The sequence below is a fragment of the Pteropus vampyrus genome, unplaced genomic scaffold (assembly GCF_000151845.1).
Source record: "Pteropus vampyrus isolate Shadow unplaced genomic scaffold, Pvam_2.0 Scaffold6, whole genome shotgun sequence".
Lineage (NCBI taxonomy): Eukaryota > Metazoa > Chordata > Mammalia > Chiroptera > Pteropodidae > Pteropus > Pteropus vampyrus.
The window spans coordinates 13,685,295-13,705,325 of record NW_011888787.1 but is presented as its reverse complement, the minus strand read 5'-3'; the positions used below and the strand labels follow the sequence as shown (position 1 = coordinate 13,705,325).

General features: G+C 40.2%; 1 protein-coding gene across 7 annotated transcripts in view; it reads left to right on the top strand.

Moving 5' to 3' along the window:
* CDC14A (cell division cycle 14A) overlaps window positions 1-20,031 on the top strand; it is a 134,161-nt gene that overhangs the window by 108,654 nt on the left and 5,476 nt on the right. For 4 of the 7 annotated variants that reach the window (XM_023536288.1, XM_023536283.1, XM_023536278.1 and 1 more), the window contains 4 exons: window positions 2,185-2,300; window positions 4,057-4,104; window positions 6,098-6,223; window positions 6,908-7,367. In XM_023536288.1, coding sequence (XP_023392056.1) covers window positions 2,185-2,300; window positions 4,057-4,104; window positions 6,098-6,223; window positions 6,908-7,352 — 735 coding nt within the window. In that variant the 3' untranslated portion in view covers window positions 7,353-7,367. Of the gene's footprint in view, window positions 1-2,184; window positions 2,301-4,056; window positions 4,105-6,097; window positions 6,224-6,907; window positions 7,430-20,031 lie in introns of those variants that run through there. The other 3 variants (XM_011368326.2, XM_011368317.2, XM_023536286.1) reach the window with 3 other exon arrangements.

Below are 20,031 nucleotides of genomic sequence, written 5' to 3'. Positions count from 1 at the left end.
TGGGGCGCTCTGATAAGTCCTACCTTTTTATTGATCAGAAGCAGCATTTTATGAAGATGACATCTTTGCCTTTCCGCAAATTTTACATCTTGTAGATTCAACATCTGAGAGCAGAAAAGAACTTTGGAGATGTCCCATCCACCCTTCCTAGCCAAATCATTTAAATCTGCTAAAAATTCCATTTTCATCTTTTTCTTTCAATCCCTTAATTTCTATTTTTACTCATTTCTATTTCAAACTCTCCTTTTATGTCATTTTTTCTATTATAACTCTTCCATTTTTATTCCCTAGTATGCTATATTTTATCTAATATTTCTTTTCTTAATGGCACACTCATGGCCTCTCCAATAGCTTACTCTGTCACCATTTTAGTAATGTGTTGGTCAGGAATTACTTTATCCAAGTGAAATCCATGAACACAATTACATTTATTTTATTTTAGTTTCCATCTTACCTATGTAGAGAGAACAACTGGTGGAAAAAAAGGAGTCTTCATACTTTACACTATTATTTGTTTAGAAGACCATCATTCATCAACGAGTACATCTTTAAAAATGGCACTTTGTATATTTTAGTTTGCTCTCATTTTTCTGCCTTAATGTAGAGCAGGCTGGGAACCAACAGAAAAAGAGCACTGATGCTCAGCCTCTCTGAGAGACTTACAGACAGTCAGAGAAGCCTCTGGCTTTAAGCCTCCACAATCCCATGACTGCTGTTCCTGGCCAGCGTGACCCTTCCTGTGATCTTGGCCTACTTCACTTGGACCGATTCTTTAAGGCTCAGCTCAGGGATGATTGCCTCTACTTGGAAGCTTTCGTCATCATTTTTTTTTCTTTCCTACACCTGTTTGCTTTGTTTGTCTTTTTTTCTTTTTCATACTCAGAGCTGTAGTAATGAGGTGTGGTCCTTTACCCAGGACATGCCTGCTGAGCCTGGGACGTATCCATGGACCCCAACATAGGTGGCAGGGAGTGAAGAGATACTTTATTTCAGGAGTGACTGTTAGAAATGACTAGAATGTGACTGAGGGAAGTATACTTCTGTATATTCTTCATCAAATAAGAGTTCTCGATTTCAAGAGGGGAGAGGAGGTAGGTGACTGTTACGGCGAGATGGGATCTTAGCAAATTCAAGCCTTTTAACTTTTTTCAGGTGAGGAAATGGTCAAAATACAATCTTTACTGGTGCAATGTTAGTGTGCTGTGGCGTATATTTTAGGAAGAAGTTTGCATTTGAGGACAAGAAATCTGATTTTAAAATTATCGCTCTGTCACTAAGTGTTTGGGGGAGCCCAGGCCGTGTTCTCGACTTCCGCCAACACTTTTTTTATCTTTAAGGATTACGCCCCACCCCCAACCCCCTCCCAGGTTGTGAGAATTAATTGTGAGCTGATGTGTGAAAAGACCTAGTATGGCACTTACATGTTTTTCAAACTGTAAGACTTATTTCAGCAGAAAACTCACTTTCCCTGTCTCATAAGCTTTAACTCCTTCTGGAGTTAAAGGAGTTAAGTGATGTTAATAGTTACTATATCGATATCCTGAATTCTTTTATCTTTCATTTTCGTAAACAAGTTATAGAATTTGCTCTGATGGATCCTGATAGTTTCTGGAAATATATTTGTACTGTATCTGTTGAGTCAGACACTTATCTGTGTCCGAGCTATATTCCAAAGCCTGATTTTGTCTGTAGAAGAGTCTCTTTGGTTGTGGTTCATTGTAACAAATAGCTCCTTTTAAATTCTACCACATCCATGCTCATGCTTCTTTGATTTGGAATTTGACCAGTATAGTAATTAGTGAATAGTTGATCATTCTTTTTTTTTAATGATTTTATTTTTTCAGTTACAGTTGACATACAATATTATATTAGTTTCAGGTGTACAACATAGTGATTAGACATTTATATAACTTACAAAGCGATCACCCCGATAAGTCTTAGACCCGCCTGGCACTCTACATAGTTACTGCAATATTATCGACTATATTTCCTACGCTGGACTTTATATTCCCGTTAGCATTCTTTAGTATATATGTGGACAATGCTGAATTCATAGTGCAGTAAAGCGATTAAGATAATCTATATAAAATATATATACGGAGATAATCTGTACTTACAAAGAAATCTATATAAAGCCAAATTCTTCATAATGACCTTTCTATGGAACATGCGTTTCTTTTCCAGAATAATTTAGAAGAGGATGAAGACGTGGAAATGAAAAATAGCATAACCCAGGGAGACAAACTACGTGCCTTAAAAAGTCAGAGGCAGCCTCGCTCCTCACCCTCCTCTGCGTTTAGGTAGATCTATTTTAAACTTCTACCTTTGTGTTGTGCTTCCACGTGTGGATAGAATGTTTAACCCTCTCTTTTGATTATCAGTATGTAAGTACCGTTTTACCTCTTGCTTTCTGGCTTATCGCTCTTTTGTGTTGTTTGGTGTCGGCACTGTGGGGAATGGCTAAGTTTTAGAAGCTCACTGAAAACAACGGCTGCATCTGAATCTTGGAAATTCCACCTTAAACTGCTGAGCAATTTGTTTTCTGTCCCAAACTCCTTTCGGAAGTCCACTCTTCTCCTGCGTGTGGGTTTCCGGTCTCATGACGAATCTTCACAGGTGTGCCTGAGGCTTTTGTGGACATCAGGAGTGTGCAGAAAAGCTTTGGGGTGTCTAGCTCCTTAGCCTTACCTTCGGATTTTGAAAATCGAATAAGCAATCCTCACCTATGCCTGTGAAGTTATCAACCATCTTGATTTGGTCTGAAATGACTCATCAGAATCAACTGATGGGACTTGACTTCTGACCACAACATTGAAAACCCACTGATAGTTCAGATTAGGTTAAAAAAGGCTTTAGGATCAATGTAGATGCAAAAATCTGTAAATAGCATTAAGTCTTTATTGTAATATATGGCATGGCGAGTCCACAAAGGAATATAATGGGAAACGGCAACTTTTCTTTGACTTTTAAATGAGAGTCATACATAACAGGAAGAACATTTTGCCAGTATGGTAAATGTCAGACTCCCAGGGAGTTTAGTTTTCTCGTGCTTTCTGGGAGAATTGTAACACTTAAGTCAGAGTGGGTCTGGGCACACCTCTGCCTGTGCTCTGCGGGCTGGTTTCCTGACCTGGGGAGGAAAGGGTCACACAGCTCAAAGTCGTTTTCTGTAGTAAGATGTGAAGATGAGCTAGCAAGCCTGGTGCTTAGTGATAACCACCACGCCAAAATCGAGGCGAGTACCATTTACTGAGCAGCGGCTGTGGGCCAGGAGCCAGGTTAGCTGCTTGGTTTGGATGTTCGGATTAACTTCAGTTGACACAGAAGGTGTCTGGGTTGGTTGCTTGAGACTGAAGAGGTTAGATCACTCCCCAGTGCAAGAGAGTTAAGTGGAGCTGGTGCGCGAAGCCGGCGCTGTCCCTCTGTCCTCTTTTCATCAGTCAGGTGGCCCGAGCCAGTGCAAGGTTCTTCCAGATTGCTGATCTCTTTTATTCACCATTTTTTCTCCTTGGAACTCTAAGAAATTGCTTTATATTGATTAACATTCATTTTAAACACTTACATTGGATTCTTAAGAAATAAGGGGGAGGAAGGGATAAATTGGAATATAACTTGGAAAATAAATAGGGAAAAGAAGTGAGAGAATTTCTGGTACACAGATTTTAGGAGGCTCATTCAATATGGTTTTTCTGTTTTTTTTTTTTTTTCTTCATTTTCAGAAATTTTCTCATTTTTCTGAAGTTTAGCTTTTCTTAACAGCATCCTGGTACCGTCATCAGACGTTTTTTATTCGGAGTGGATGCGATACCACCTTGTGATTAAAAAACGAGTTGTTATAAGTGAAATTCGAGATGAAGCAAAATGACTAAAATTGATTTCCTGCTGGTTCTAGGATTTATTTGATCAAGTGAACAAATCTGAATATCCTTTGCAAGGTTCTCCCTTTTCCCACTTTAATAATTTTACAGGTCTGATTCTGTACGATATTGTCTTTTAGTCTTTGCTGAAACGTGCGCCCCTGGTGATCCCTGAGCGCTTTGTCTCTGATTTCTGTAGGTTGGATGATATCAAAGGACACCCGAGAGCAGCGTCCCAGCCTTTCAGGTACTGTTACCGGGGTTCGCTTTCTAGTAGCTTGTGAATAAGTGCTACCTTTTAGATTGCCCAACCCTTAAACTGACGAGAGTAAACTGCACACTCCTTCCTTTCCATTCCACATTGTTCCAATATACTTTATTTTTAATGCTCACCGTGAAAAGGATTTTCGTTTTCCTGAGGTGCCCCTGAGGCTGTGTGGCTGGGCTCATGATGCGAGCGAGCTCTGTGCTTCCACTGCCCTGTGGGGTCTCTGGTAAATCACATTTGCTCTGTAACACCCCTTTCAATCCAGTGATAGATTTTTGCCTCGAATTTTTAACATTTCTATTATTCCTCCTTACTCCTTTTTTCGCATGTATTTGTTCCCCTATTTTCTAGTTCCCCCCTCCCCCGCATCCTCAGCTTGAAGAGGAAACATAAGTATTTTCCTCTGGAAAAAATGTCCCCTGAACACACTGTGTTAGTATCAGGTCACCAGTGGTGCCAGGGTCTGGTAGAGGGCTTAGTGAGGGCAGTAGAAATGTTTGACCAAAACTGTTGATGAGATAGGGAGGAAAAGATGATTCACGCCTCACCTTTCTTCTCTTTCAGACCCAGGTTTTAGGGCTGTGTAGAGGGGGTGGTTCTGAGAGGGCCCAGACTTGAGCTACTTCCTCATACTACTCCCTTTTTGTGTTAGAGGCAAACCATGTCTAACTGCTATTTGGAGGGAGGATGATGAAAGAAAGAGTCTACAAGTAAATAAGCTTTTCTATAGCAGATAGCAAAACAAGGTTCAGCTACATTAAATGACTTGTTGAGGACAAACAGAATTGGTATTTAAACCATGACTTGGCCTGGGCTATCCAGATTTGAGTCAATTTCCCTCTTTTTGTTCATTCGGTAAACATTTATTGAAAACCTTCTGAGTCTGGCACTTGTGCCAGCCCCTGGGAATTGAAATGAGAGAAATTCTTTGCTGCCAGTGGAGCTTATGTCAAGGGAAATAGACAAATATCAGATAGTATGAAATAAGATGTAAAAGCTGTGATTTACTATGAAAATATGATGAAACAGGATGCCTGGGAATTCAGTGAAGGCTCATTGCTTTAAGAGGTAATAGGTGATTTGGCCACTAAAAGATAAGCAGTAGGAGTGAGTCAGATGGAGGCGGAAGAGGTGAAGGGGAGGGGAGGAGGGAAGATGGAAAAAGAGCACATACAGACTGGACAAAGGTGCGATGCAGAACAGGCAGTGACTCAGGGCATTTTTGTAGCTGGAGGACAAGTGTCCAGAGGTAAAGTGTGGCTAGTTGGGCCTGCTCAAAGAGGCAAACACCAGCTGTTGGAGGGTTTTATAAGCCAAGCCAAAGAGTTTTAGGCCGTCTAGGCACCGAGGAAAGATTAAATGTTTTAAACAGTGAAACGACATGATTTGATAGTTTAGATTTTGCAGGAGGCTTGAAATTGTAGGAATAAGAATTTTAAAGAATAAGATTAAAAGATGCTACTAGTAGTCAAGGCTAAGAAATGATGCTAGGACAGTTGCTGAGTGGAAAGGAGATATAGATTAAAAATATAAAGCAATAGAATCTAAGGATGTGTGAAGAATGACTGTCAGCGGCAAGGACAGGAAGTGATGAAGGATGATGGGATCGTGGTTAAGAGTAGGACGTTGGCTCCTGAACTTGAATCCCAGCTTTGCCACGTGCTCACTCAGGACTTTGGACGAGGAATTTTTCCATTGTGTGTTTCCTCACTTGCCAGGTGGGAACTGAGATCTTAGCTCCCTCGTGGCATGAGCAGAGGTAATGTCTGCAGGGGTCTTAGAAGAGCGCCTGACAGAGCGAGCGCCTGACACAGCGAGCGCCTCCTTAGTGCTGGCTGCTGCTGCGGTCGCTGCTCTTGGGACCTGCCAGGAACTCTTTAATGTTTATTAGTTTATCTTGTCCTCATCAATTTGCTGAATGTCAAGATAATACAGCTTTTGTGTGATACTTTGTCCATTTTTCTCCACAAAGATTGAGTTCTTCCCCACAAGGATCTGCATCTACTTTGAAGACCGTGAAAGCAGCTTCGTCCCCTTCAGTGACGGCCAAGAGGATAAACAGAGGCTCTTTGTCCTCCGGTGGCGCCGGTGTGAGAAGGTAAATCTTCTCTCCCTGTCCCGAGGTGCTGGTGCGAGGTAAAGAAAATCAGGAGCAGACAGTGAGTTTGGCTGAAGTTCGTCAGAGGAGCAAACCGGGGTGGGGACGGGGAGAAACCGCAGAAGGTGCTGCGCCGTCCTGGGCTTCTGTCCCTCTCTCGAATTGTGGGAGACGAGGCCATGGAGGGAATGCTGGGTAGCGTCCCTTTTATGGCTTGCCCACCGTGATCCCGAAGACGGAGTTCAGCTGCACACCCTGTTGATGCATGTTATTGTCATTTATCCCCTGATGCGTATGGGCAGAACCAACGGGCAGGGATGTTTCATGTAGCCATATGATCACACATATTTAAGTTTGCTTTTTACTCTCCGCTCACGTAGCCCTTTCCATTTACTTCGTGCCTCGGGACCAGTAGAACCCCCAGACACTCACGGTGTTTCAGAGTGTTTTAGCCAGCTTCGTGCGTCTTAACTGCCTGGTGACAGAGGAAGTTAACGTGTCTAACTAAAGGCACATATTGTAGTATTACCGAGAGTGATCAGGAAGCCATTGTCACCCTTTGCATTGATCAGAACTGTCTTCATCACATCCCCCTGTCGTCGTGATGATGTGTTTTATTGACACAGACTCTGCGTGAGTCTCCATCGTTGTCTGTTTCTCCCCCTCACTGTGTTTTCCATTCAGCTTTTCCATAAACTCCCGGCTAGCCAATTCTCTAGGGAACTTGAACGCCGCTGCAGATGACCCAGAGAGCAAGAAGACCTCGTCCTCCAAGGCCGGTTTCGTGGCCAGCCCGTTCACCAACCTCTTGAATGGCAGCTCGCAGCCGCCTGCCAGAAACTACCCTGAGCTCAACAACAACCAGTACAGCCGGAGCAGCAGCGGCGGGAGCACCCTGAGCAGCCAGCCGGGCCCCCTGGGCGTCAAGTCGGAGGAGCAGGCCACCGTCCTCCGGCCCTCCTACGCCGGCCTTTCTTCCTCCTCCGCCCGATTCCTGAGCCGGTCCATCCCTGTAAGTTCGCAGACACCACCTCTTGGCCCTCAGAACCCTGAAGGCAACTTTTGTGCCTCGCCTTCCCCACCGAGGCTGCCACCAAAGAAATTTAATAGCGCCAAGGAAGCCTTCTGATGGGTGCCTTCCCGCCGTGCCGTGAAACTGTCTGTGCACGCCCATCCCGCTGGCTCCTCTTCAAGTAAACACCGAGTTTCCACCGGGGTTTCCTTCTTCTTTTTCTTGTCCTCCCCTCACTCCTTTTTAATCGTTTTCTTTTTAAAAGGGAAACAGCTTGCATCCACTTCATCACGGACCCTGTTGACTTAAGTTACTTCTCAGTTCGGTTTTCGAATCACTGCATTACAGTGCGTGTCTGGCGCGCAGCCGGGAGCTGATTCCCACAGCAGGCAGTGTTTGCTCTGGGTGCGGTGCGATCAGGGATTTTGGCTTCTTCCACATCACGTATTAGCGAGTGAATTTAAACGTGGAAGTATTTAAATGTGGAAGGTGCTGAGTGAACAGCATCTTCTTAGTCGTAACCATTTGGCCCTTGAATGTGTCACCTCCTGCAGGGAACTGACCCAGACATAATTTAGTGGCACGTGGAGAGTGTTTATAGAGAAGTCTTATGGGAGGGACCTGGGATACAGGGGGAGGGGAAGAAGTCTTCCCTCCCCTAGAGACGGGATGAAAGTTCTAGCACATTTTACTCTTGAGCTCTTTATTTAGGTTCTCAAGTCCACTGTTTAGTTACCAGTGATCCTTGTTAGGGTAAGATCTGTTGGTTCACCCTCTACTGTGAATTACTTTAATGACGTATTTCGATTGCTTCGAAGGCAATTGAGATCTTCGAGAATGTGAGTTTTGATCTGAGGACAAAAAGGAAGGAAATGTGAATCAATGTTATGTGCACGGTGATTTCGCCGAGGGCTCAAGCAACCGCTGGTGTCCTGGGAAGGCTGTGGTCACCCCTTCGTCACACATTTCCTCCACCGTTGTCCAGGGCGAGGCTGATTTCTTCAGGGGAGAAGGAGGAGGGGAAGGGCTGGTGGCCGTGTGTCTCATGGCCCACTCAGCAAAGCGATAGCCCGTGGGTGACAGTTAATGGGACCCGTTTTCCTCAGGTGGCAGATTAGAATCCACTTTTCCAACACGTGTGTTTGTGTATGTGTGTGTTTGTGTTTTGCTTGGACTCATCATGGCTCCCGTCTCTACCTCAGGCCTCTTTTCAAAGTTTTTTTCCACCCTCTATCCACATACAGTCCTTTGTGGCACATATAATTTTTCCTATCTGATTTTATTACCAGTGATGTTTTTAAATGTTTCTAGATGCCTGTAGATTAGGGTCTCAGGCAGTTGCCAGCCTATCCCACCCCTTAATTTGACTCTACTCCCACCATGTTATGGGTGTATGTGTGTCAGTAAAACGTAAATCCTAGTAACTAAGGGTTAGATGGAAATTCGTAGTGTATTTACATTTTCATAACTAGGTTCACAGGTCATATACTTCACAGCAGGAATTGAGTTCAGTCAATATTTTCATATCAGATTATGGGTCAGCTTCTTTTTTAGACTAAAGTGTACAGATCTTTCCATTTTCAGAGAAAGCTTTAGGCATATAGATCTGTACACATTTAAATATCTTGCAGATTTCATGGCTAGATGTTTTGTGTAATCCACATTTATAGCTGAGTTCCAGAAGCCCTGGTAGCTTGACAAGAATAACATTCTGCTTTTTCTAGGTCTCAGTTTTCCTCTGCTAGTGGAAGCATAGGGGCATTCTTTAGATGATTGTTGATTTCCCTCCCCACTCTCTGTTTATATCACTTAATTTTAGTTTCATTCCATATTTTCTTTTCTTCACCTCTCCTCCTCCTCATCCCCCTTCTGGCCTAAATAGAGTCATTTTCCAATAATTAAATTTAAAGTAATAGTTCGTGTGGGCAGCTGCTGCTGTTCCCCCTTTTCCCTCTTAACTTTGTCATTTTATTGTAAAGACAAAGCGTTTATAAATAGAACCGCCAGCACGATAACATTTTTCTTTCTCTCATCCTCCCAGGAAGCAGTAGCAAGTCTCTCATAGCCAACTTTCCCTCCTTTATCTTTGCCTAAAAAAAAAGCCTCTGTATTTTTTAATTTTTTTTCAAAAGGGAAATCTCCAAGTCCTACCCCTGCTGGTTTGCTGACAGAAAGTCTAAATTAAGTTGGAAATTCCCATTTTATATGTCGTAAAGTAGGAGGTTGTGAGCTTTTTTCTGTTGGTCCAGTGCAGCTTTTCTAATTGTTGTGGGTTTCTTGTCTAAATAAGATGATGCTTCTTTCCAGCTCTTCTGAAGATGTGAGACATGGGACTCTTGGAGACCTAGGAATAAATCACTCAGCAAAAATGTTTTAAAATCCTTAGGTAGGAAAGGAAGTCTATGTGGCAATATCCTCCCAGTACCTTTAAGAAAGACCCAGAAACTCCTAGGGGATGGAAGGTGATGGGTGTTCAGAGGGAGTCTAATATTTTAAAAGCTGCAATTAGCATCGCTTTTGAAAGCTTCATTTGCTCTCACTCTCTGTGGCAGTTCAGCCCCCAGAAAAATATGAAAGTGATTTCCTTATTCTGTCATTAAATGCTTTAACACAGAAAATAAGAACAAATGTTAAGGAATCCTTATGGCTGTGACAAAACACTGAGAAACAGATCGTATTTTTATTTATTTGGTGTCTTCAGCCAGTGTTGAGGTTTGTCCTGCCTAGTACAATGTGCAAAGTTTCATTTTTATTGACCCACTTACTGTAAAAAAAATCAGTGTTCGTCCTCTGACTGTCAGAGTTTTCAAATGCTTAGAAATGAGGGACGTGTGATTATGGCGTGGGTAGGGTGGAAGTATTTTATTAAATTGAAATTACTTGAGGGATCTGTCTTGAATATTTGATGTGTTTTATTTTTAAGAAAGTTTCCACTGAGTTGTATTCACCTACGTTGTCCTTACCTGACTCCGCAGGCCTAAGTTAGGTCAGGGTGCTTCTCCCTTATGCTCTTCTTACACCCTGCCTGGGTCTTAATTACAGCCTCTTCGCTCTCTGCATTTTAATCATCTGTTCACTTGTCTGTAGCCTCCACTAGACTGGCAGTGCTGTGCGGGCAGGGATGATGCCTCTGGTTTTTACAGTGGTATGCTCTGTGCCTAGCACATAGTTGGCACTCACGAAGTATTTCTTGGATGGATAGTTACATGAACGAATGTGGTAAGAATCACTGCTTCCATTTTAAAGATAAATAACTTGAGCATTCGAGAGGTTAATTATGTTGCTCCTGATGGTACAAATATGTAGCACAACATCATTTGAACCTAGGTTAGTTTGACTCCAAAAAAGCATGTTCTTTTGATTATGTTATGTCATGTATAGACCGTGTAGGTGTTTAAAATAGAGGGAGACCTAAGGGATACTTCATTTTGCCAGGAAGGGTCAGGGAAAGCTGTGCGGAAGGCGTAACATTTTAGTTGGACTTTGGAGGATAAATAGGAGTCTGCTAGGAACCTAGTGATGAAAATAAGAAGTGGAGGAATGGCCGTTTCAATAACAGCAAGAACAAAGGGACAGTCTTAGTACTGTAGTTAATTTCTCAGGTTCTGAAGACAGGTAGACCTGAGTTCAGATCCTGTCTCTGCCACGGCCTTGTGGCAAGTACTTTGGCAAGTTATTTAACCTCTCTGAAATGGGAATAATGACATAATAATTAGGGGCCAGATACGAGTTTTGTGCATACTGAAGCTTATACAACTTGGTGGGACCTATTTAAGATAAAGAATATAAAATATTTTGTAAATTTTAAACAAACACCTGACTACTTTGAAAGGGGTTTGTGTGCCTGTGGGGCCCTAAACTTATGTGGTAATGATGATAATATCTATGTAATAGGGTAGTTGTGATGCTTAATTGAGATAAATCTTAAGTAGATTACACGGTGCTTATAGACAGTGCTGAGTAATTGTTACTGTTGTTTTATGAGCAATGAGTATTCCAGTGTAGCTCAGGCTGGGGGCGGGGGGTGACCTTAAGGTAAGGCTGGAAAGGCAAATTGTGTAAGCAGGAATGACTTGATCAGTTCTGGTTTGATGGGGATAATTCTGATAGTTGTGTGAATGAGCTCTGAGTAGAACCTGAAGGCAGAGAGGTGGGTCTGAGCCCTGTCTGCTCTCCCCAGTCCCTACCTTAACAGGTGTCCTTAGGTAAATGCTATGCTTATTCAACGATTATTCTGTTTTAATACACATAGTCATATCTGTACTATTAAGTAATCATATATGATCAATTGCTCTACTATATTTTTATTAAATTTATTTTTTGTAGATGGAAACTGAACTGTTCAGGGAAAAGTTATGGTCCTTAGTAAATACCCTTTTTACAGCGTTTGAATATGAGGAGTTGTAAAATAATGAGCGTTGTTACTTAAAAAAATATATAGTCAGGTTGGTTACCAAGAATTTTTTGTTGCTTCTGTGTCAGGGGTCACATTAATCATTGTTTTATGGAAGCAGTCTTAGAGCAAGCTTTTATTGTATTCACCTGTAACGGGTATAGACATAAAAATATGATAAGCCGTCCTGTAACAAGATTCTTCTGAAAGCTGTTTTGAGTATCACCTGTTAAAATCCTTTTTGTTCAAAAAAATTAAGTGGTAGCTTACAGTAAGCTTTGTTACCCACTCTTACATATCGCTCTTCAAATGTTCGCAGGGGTAGTCTTGTGGCGACGTAGCAGGTTGTAGCAGTGATGCCATTCATTGTCTCTTGGAAGTTTCCATTCTGCTCTATTCTGCTTTCTCATCTTCTTTGTTATGTTAGCCTCACAGACGATTTTCCTTACTTGGTCTCTTAATTCATACTTTAGAATAGAATCAAAAACTTTTTCTGTAAAGGACCAGATAGTAAATATTTTTGGCTTTGTGTCCCAACTGTTCAACTCAATATGTAAACAAATGGTGGTCCAGTGACAAGAACAGAGACAGGCTGGATTTGGCCCTGGACTGTAGTTTGCTAACTCCTGCTTTAAAGCATTGCCAGAGAACAGATACTGATCTCAACATCTTAGTACCCTGTTCGAAAGTGACTAGCGAGCCCCTAAAGCTAGAACATTAATCCTGAATTCCTTTCCTGAGCTTTCAGGCCCTCTGTACTCTCCTCCCCTTATTGTATCTTTGTATCTCATTTACCCGGCTTGTCCCTGGACATAGGTTTTCTCATTCTCTCCTCCGAATATGTTCTCCTTCTCACCCTGCCCTCTTCATCAGTTTCTCATCTTTAAAGACATTAATTTCCATCTACTCTCTGAAGCTTTCCTCAAGAAATTGAACCCAACCATCGTTTTCTTTTTTAACCTCTCTTCCTATCCATGATGAATATTTAGTACTTTATTTTATCAGTATGTAATGTTGCTATTACACTTGTTTACATATTATCCATATATATGAGACTCTCCAAATTTTCAACTTTCCTTTTGCAGACATTTCATAAAGTTCTTTTATAGTTTCTAACACAGTACTAGACCCAGAAAGGAATAAAAATATGTATTTAGTTTAAAGTTGAAAGGAAAATTGAAATGAAATGTTGTGTACTTATTACTTTACCTTTATGCCACAGTTGAAATTGCCTTAAACACAGTTCCCTGTACCAGTGGTTAGAGCCATTTTTCTACCCAGCTGTCTAGTCTGCTCTTTGGCTAAGAAGACTCTGTAGACGAGTTCTCCATCTCAAATTTGACCAGTGTGAGAACAACCTTGGTAGCCTGTGAATAGGATAAATTCTTCCATGTTCTAGCATCAGGCTAATTTTATATGTGTATATATATAATTTAAATATATAAATTATATATTTCTATAAATTCAAAGTATAAATTATATAATTTAAATAACATTTATATATAACTTAAATATATTTTTATATATACATAAAATATATATACACACACATTTTTTTTTTTAAAGAACTTATTGGTCCTTAAGGTAAGACTTGGAATAAGATCAAAAGGTTAGATCCAGCTTGGTACAGTAACCAGTTTGATGGAAATCTGCTGGGCGATGGCATGTGCATTGAAGCGTGCTTTGTTTTTGCTTCGGAGTAATGTTTATGTAACAGTGAAGAACCATTTCCAATAAAATGCCCCTACTTTCTGATGGTATGTAATAACTTTTCCTGATTTAACTTGATTTTTTTCTCCTTTGCCTGTTCTCCATTTAGAAAACTATCATACTGTCCTGATTTATTTTTTAAATTTATTTAAATTAGTTTCAAGTATATAGTACATTGGTTAGACAGCTATATAGTTTATAAAACCATCCCCCCAATTGCTCCCTCTCTCCCCTGACCCTCTACCTAGCCATCATATTAATGCTGACTGCGTTCCCTCTGCCGTGCTTCCCTTCCCCATAACCATCTATCAACTACTAATTTGTACTTCTTTAATCCTTCACCCCATTCTCCCAGCCCCCCAACCCCCTCTCTGTCACCCAATTACATACTGTCCTGATTAAAAAAATAATAGTCACAAAGATTTAATATTATATTTAATATTTAACTGAAGATTAAATATTATATTTAATATTAAAGAGTAATATTAGCTGTCTGACCTTGTGTATTTAAATTGCTATGGTTTTTCCATCTCTTTTCATCATGGCATTGCCTTAAATTTGATGCAACTTTTCAGCTAAGGGATGCTAATATTATCAAGAACATGAGCTCAATGTCAGTATCGAACTACGTTTTTGGCATTCATTCGGCATTGGTATTCTTTTGTTCCCTTCCCAAGGGGACTTGGGAATGTTATTTGACAGTTAAAGCATCAAATTGTTTTGAGGGCATGATTCAGGTGAGGCCTTTAAATTTGCGTATAAGCAGTTCAGGTACATACAGCGTCTGCATCTTGACCTAAGCATAATTGAAGTTTCCTGTGTTAAATAGCAGCTTACGTTAATTTGCTGTCTAAAGCCTGTCAGCTGGTTTTGACTCATGGCAAAGGGCACTTTCAAACACAGAACTTGCTTTAATCTCAAATACATTGGAGTTATTAATCGCCTTGGTTGTTCAGCCTAATTTCATACCTCCTTTCTTATATAACATCAATAATACTTCCAGGTCAATTAAAAAAAAAGCCTTATTTTAATCTTGCCTCTTTTTTTTCTTTTTTCTTTTTGGCCAGGAGTTAAAGAGAATAGGTGCTTTTTATACGTGTGTAAAGGCTTCTCCAATTTTTAAAAACTTATCCAGTATTTAATGCGTCTGCTGTGAGTGCTGTGTTTTCTTAGTGGGGAAGGTAAGGCAAAGATGTACCGTTGTCCTCCACTTGGTCAAAGCTCCACGAAAGCACCTCTGGCTGAGCAGATCTTCCGCCCTCATTTTCCTTGTCTCTTTTATCTGTCTTTGAAACTGCTGCCAGAATCTGCTTAAAATGCCCGTTTCCAAATGTAAGCCTTTGCTTAAAAATCTATGGCTGAAGACTAAAACCAGTTCTTCTAAGACTTTTCTCCTTTTCCTTGAAGTTCTGCACGTTCGCCATATTATATCTAGATGCGGATTCGTGATCACGTATCCTGTCTGCCTTCGGTGTGTGCTTGTAGGCTTTTTCAGTTGTGGAGAATTCTCAGCTGTTACCTCTTTAGATGTTGCCTTTCTGCTTTTCCCCCCCACTCTCTCCTTTTGTGCTACTCCCTTGACTTATGTTGGAGCCTTTCAATCAGTCCTCAGTATTGCTTACTTTCTATTTTATATCTTTTAATTCCTGTCGGTTGGCTGTGTTCTGATTGAATTCCTCCTATTATTATCCTATTCACTAATTTTCTTTTAACTGTGTCCATTCTAGAGTATATCCCCAACCTATTGACTTTTTAGTTTTAATGGCTGTATGTTTTTATTTTCAGCATTTCTAATTTATTCTTTATGATGGCTATCTGTTCCCGTTTGGACCCTCTTTCTTTTTTTCTGAACAACTTTAACATTTTTTAACCATTATCATCATCAGTGATTGATTACCTCCTATGTGCTGGACATTGCATTGTATTAGATGCTTTAAATATACACATTATTATTAACCCACAATTTACAGATGAGGAAACCAAGACTCGGGGAGTAACTTGCCCAGAGTCTCATAATTACTGTATCTGAAACTACCTTACTTATAGTGATCTTTATTTTTATTCACTCGGAAATCCATTTTATGGAACTTTTTATCATTTAGAGCATTGCTTCTGGTATCTGGACTCCTGTATTGTTCCGCTCAAACCTCACCTTCCCACACTAACTCTTCCCTGAGACCTGCTACGACCCCTGCCTGTTTCCCAGCCCGCTCAGTTTTTTCCTTCTGCCGTCTTCAGAGTCATTTGTTTCCTTTTCCCAACATTCTCTGTTCAACTCGGACTTCCTTTCTGCAGCCGCTTGATCACCAGCCTCCAAAGTTACATCAATTCAACCATCTCTTGTCTCTCTTCCTAGTCTCTCTCCTCTAAACACCGTAGAAGCTATTCCCATAACTTTGACAACTGGCTCCATTTCAAACGAATTTCTAATTGTCCTGGCCCTTCACTACTCATCATGAGTTGACTTATCCCATTGTGGCTTCCTTTTTCTTCCTCACCCTGGCTGTTCCAAAACTTCTTAACATTCATTATCTACACAGCCCCTCCAGCCTCCAGGGCCAGTCGATCTTGCCTCGAGTTCTGCTGAAAACAGAATTTATCAGGAGAAATTTCCCTTAATGTCTCTGCCTCAGAATTTATCTACATCTGGACTCGTCCTTTAACAACATTAACTCCACTCACCTGTACACTCTGTACTTTTCTCTCCAAACAATTCTAGGAAGTGCCCCATCCACTCCTCTCCTTTCTTATGTCTTCATACGCTTCCCCCGCATCGTTCCGTCTCCTCACCTGCACATGGGCACGCCCAAATTGGTCAGAGTGGTCTGACCAATACGTCCTTCACTCTTGTCACCTCTCATAGTGGCTCCTTTGTGGACAAACTTGGAGCAAGATAGGTGGCCCTGCGACCTGGCGAAAGTCTCTTCCAGGGCTGCCCTTGACTTCTTTAAGGCCAGATCTGATGGTCTCTCGTTAGTCCTCACTCTTCTTAAGTCTTTCTACAGCATTGGACAGTATTGGCCACCTGCTTTTTCTTGTTATTTTTTGTTCCTTTTGAGTTTTGGAATGTTATTTTCCCATTTTCACTCCTCCCCGCCTTAAATCGTTACCTGTTTTTCTTCCTCTGTCTGTCCCTTCATGATTTTTCCCGAGGCTCTGACCTTGGCGCACTTCTCTCTCTGAGTAATTATCTGCTAAGCATTGGACTTACATTTCAGATAGCTTCCTACAGGCATTCCCTGGGAAAGAGGACATGCTCCTTTAATTGCTGCCTCTTCATTTTGTTTCCTGGCTTAGTAATTACATCTCTTTTTGCATCTAATCATCCCAGCTAGAAATTGACATGATCTCTTAACTACATCTGCCTTTCCTTCTGCCACATCCAGCCACTACGTCCTATCGGTTCTCTCTCTGAAATGTCTGTTTCGTCCTTTCATTCTCACCACTGCTGCACTAATTGAGGTCTTCACAGACTTGGAATAGCCCTGAAAACCTCCCATCTTTAAGTTTCTCTTGCCTGTAACCTCTCCTCTCTACAGTTGCCAGTGCTGGATGTCTAAGACACAGCTGATTAAATCATTGCTGAGTTCCAAATCTTTCAGTGTCTCCACTTGGCCGACAGGGTCTGGTCGGGATCCTTACGCTTGCTGCTTGGGGCCCTTCTGGGCTGGACCACGGGCCTCACCCACTGCGTCCTCTCCAGCAGCTCTGCCTGGCATCCTGACTGGCATTTTGCAAGACTGCTGCACCCTGCCTCGCGCCCAAAACGTGCCACATGTTGTTCACTTGTCACTGCTGGGTTTTTAACTTCTGGACCTGGGTCAGTAGTTTTCTTTTTTGATGAAGCATTTGTGACCCATCCAGGCAGAGTGGCTTTTCCTTCTCGACTCTCCTGGGGGTTGGTTGCATCCCTTGGTTGCTCTCACAGTCACCTGTACCTGATTCTCTCTCCCTTGCTGGCTTTTAAGCTTCTCAGAGGCGTCTTTGTTTTCTCATGATCTCAAGTATATCAGGCACCTAATAAATATTTACCGAACTAAAAGTTGGATAATATATCTGGTTCTTGGACGTTAAGCAAAGGGGTAAGGTGCTTAGAGCCTGTATCGTTAGCCTCTGAAGCACTAACAAAAAGCAAAACGAGTTTTCAGCTTTAGCTTTAATATACAGTAACATGAGAATTTATTTTTTAATACAAAAGTGGCTTTACTTAAAACAAGAGAAAATAAATTTTATTTAAAAAATTTAAATATAATTTCAGCATTCCAGTGAACTGAAAACATTCATGTAATGGTTGGCTGAGTCAAGTTGGGTGTCAACAATCTGTCACCTAACAATTGAGCTCTTTGTGATTGTTCAAAAGCAGAGATTAAATTCCCCCAGAAAAAAAAGAATCTATTAAAAGTTATGTAGGGAGGTAAAAGAATATTTTATATAGCATTTCAGTTAACCAAAATTGGCTTGTTAAATCTTGGGGTCCCTGAAATACTTAGAGAACACTGTGGAAAAATATATACACTTCTTTCAAAACTGATTTTAACACAAACTTTTTTGTGTTACTAGGTTTCCAATAAAACCTTATCCAGGTATGTTTCTATTAGTGTTATTAGAGAAATGTTATGTTAGCAAAGGCAAATACTTTCAGTACTGTAAAACCACATCTATAGAAATATGTATCAATCCACGTATTTTGTGTGTGGTTAATTTATAAGCAACTCTAAAACTGGAAACTCCTGAAAAGCCATAAAGAGACCTGGGATTATAGAGACAGTTATAGATAAACTTATTTTTCCTGTGTTCATTTTCTCTTATTTGTTCATTAAAACTTAGAAGTTATATGTAAAATAAGATAGCAATTGGCAAATACGTGTTTTTTTCCCCTTTAGTAATCTATACTATTAAAACACTTTTAAAGGCATTTTGCACTTTGTAGTTAGAACTAAAACCAAGAGTAATGAGTAAATTACATTTTTCTTCTCTACGGGACTTAGAAAAATGAGGACAGAAGAAGTCAGGAGTACATGGCAATTTTGAGTCAGGATTTTGACTAGTAGGAAACAAACATTCGGATCATAAGATTCTCTGGTTCAAGATAGTTGAACATTAAGATATTGTTTCATTCATTTTCTGGCAAAGGCCTTAATCTTTCATTATTCTTTATAATTTTCTGTTTTTGATAGCCTTATTACAATTTTATTTATTAATGATCTGTTGTCATATATATCTATAATTATTAGACATTTTTCTACCGTGATTAGGTAACTGGGCTGTTTAAAAAAGAAACACCTCCAGAATAGCTAAATTTTTAAAGTCACTGCCTACATCTGCCAAAACAGATTAGTAGCAAATTTCCAGAACAGAACAAGTTGTCTTGATCTCCTTACCTAACACTTGGTTTTATGTCAAACTTAACTGCTTTCAGGGAATAAGACCTCTTGATGGAAGCTCATATTTTGACATTAAAAATGGGGTGGGGGAGGTGCTGCAAATGTAGGGTAATTTTATTCTTATTTTCTGGTTTAATTTTGCTGTATTATTAGTTTTATGATATTCATATCATAAAAATACCATATATTCATGATAAGGTTGATTTGGTCTTAACTCACTATAATCCTGTTGAACCTACCGGTCACATGAAATTGAATATTCTTTTTGAGAAATTAAAATCTCTTGGCTATATAAATAAGCACCACCTTATAAAATAATTTTACACTTCAGATCTCCCTTCATAATCCATTGTCATTGCTGTTTTTTTTTTTAATTTCAGATGCATTAGGTATTAGTTCTTATGGTAATGGTAAAAAATATTTTGGCCAGAGGTAATTAACATTTTAATCAGAATACTTAATCATGGGTGTTTTTATAAAGAAAATTTCTTTTTAGAGTATTCCTGAAAATTATTTTGGATTCAGTCTTATTGAAAGTCATTTAAAAATGTATATATCTCCTTTACAGCAATAAATACTACATTCTTTTTTGTAATTTAATATTCTTTTGCTAACTCAGGATCAAACCCAGCCTCAGGTTATTATTTTTTTCTGTCAGGATGATAGAAAATATTCGATTAGATATGTAGTGACCACAGGACAAATGCTAGAAGTGTTTTGAGGCTTTATATTATGGTAGCTAAGAGTTTGGGCTTCATAGCCAGACTGGAGGAGCTCACACTCCAGCTTTACCACTTCTAGTTGTGAAATATTGGGAAAGTCACTTCACTGCTTTGTACCTCAATTTTCTCATCTGTAAAATGAGTTGTCTGGAGCATTTAATGAGTCAATACATATAAAATATTTAGAACTGTGCCTGTTATATAGAAAGTACTCAATAAGTGTCTATTGTAGAATAATTGACCTGTTAGGTAATATATCTAGTTCTAGTTTATTAAGAATTCCAGGTTGTTGTACTTCAATATATTTTTGAACAATAAAACCATTATCAATAATACTACTGTTCGTGAAGTTCAAATATATATGCATTTTTACTATAAAAGTTAAAAATGCTGATAACTGGCTGTTGTGTTTTCCGGGATGTTAGTAACTTCAGGATATGTGTACTTCGGAGAACAGATGAACCAGAGACCCTCGATACGGCTCCGTCGTGCGAGCGAGTGGTGCTTGAAATCTAAATATTACCGTCATCCCACACTACTGCTTCCCCCAGTGAAAGGCCTTGAATTATTAACTATGATTTTTAAAG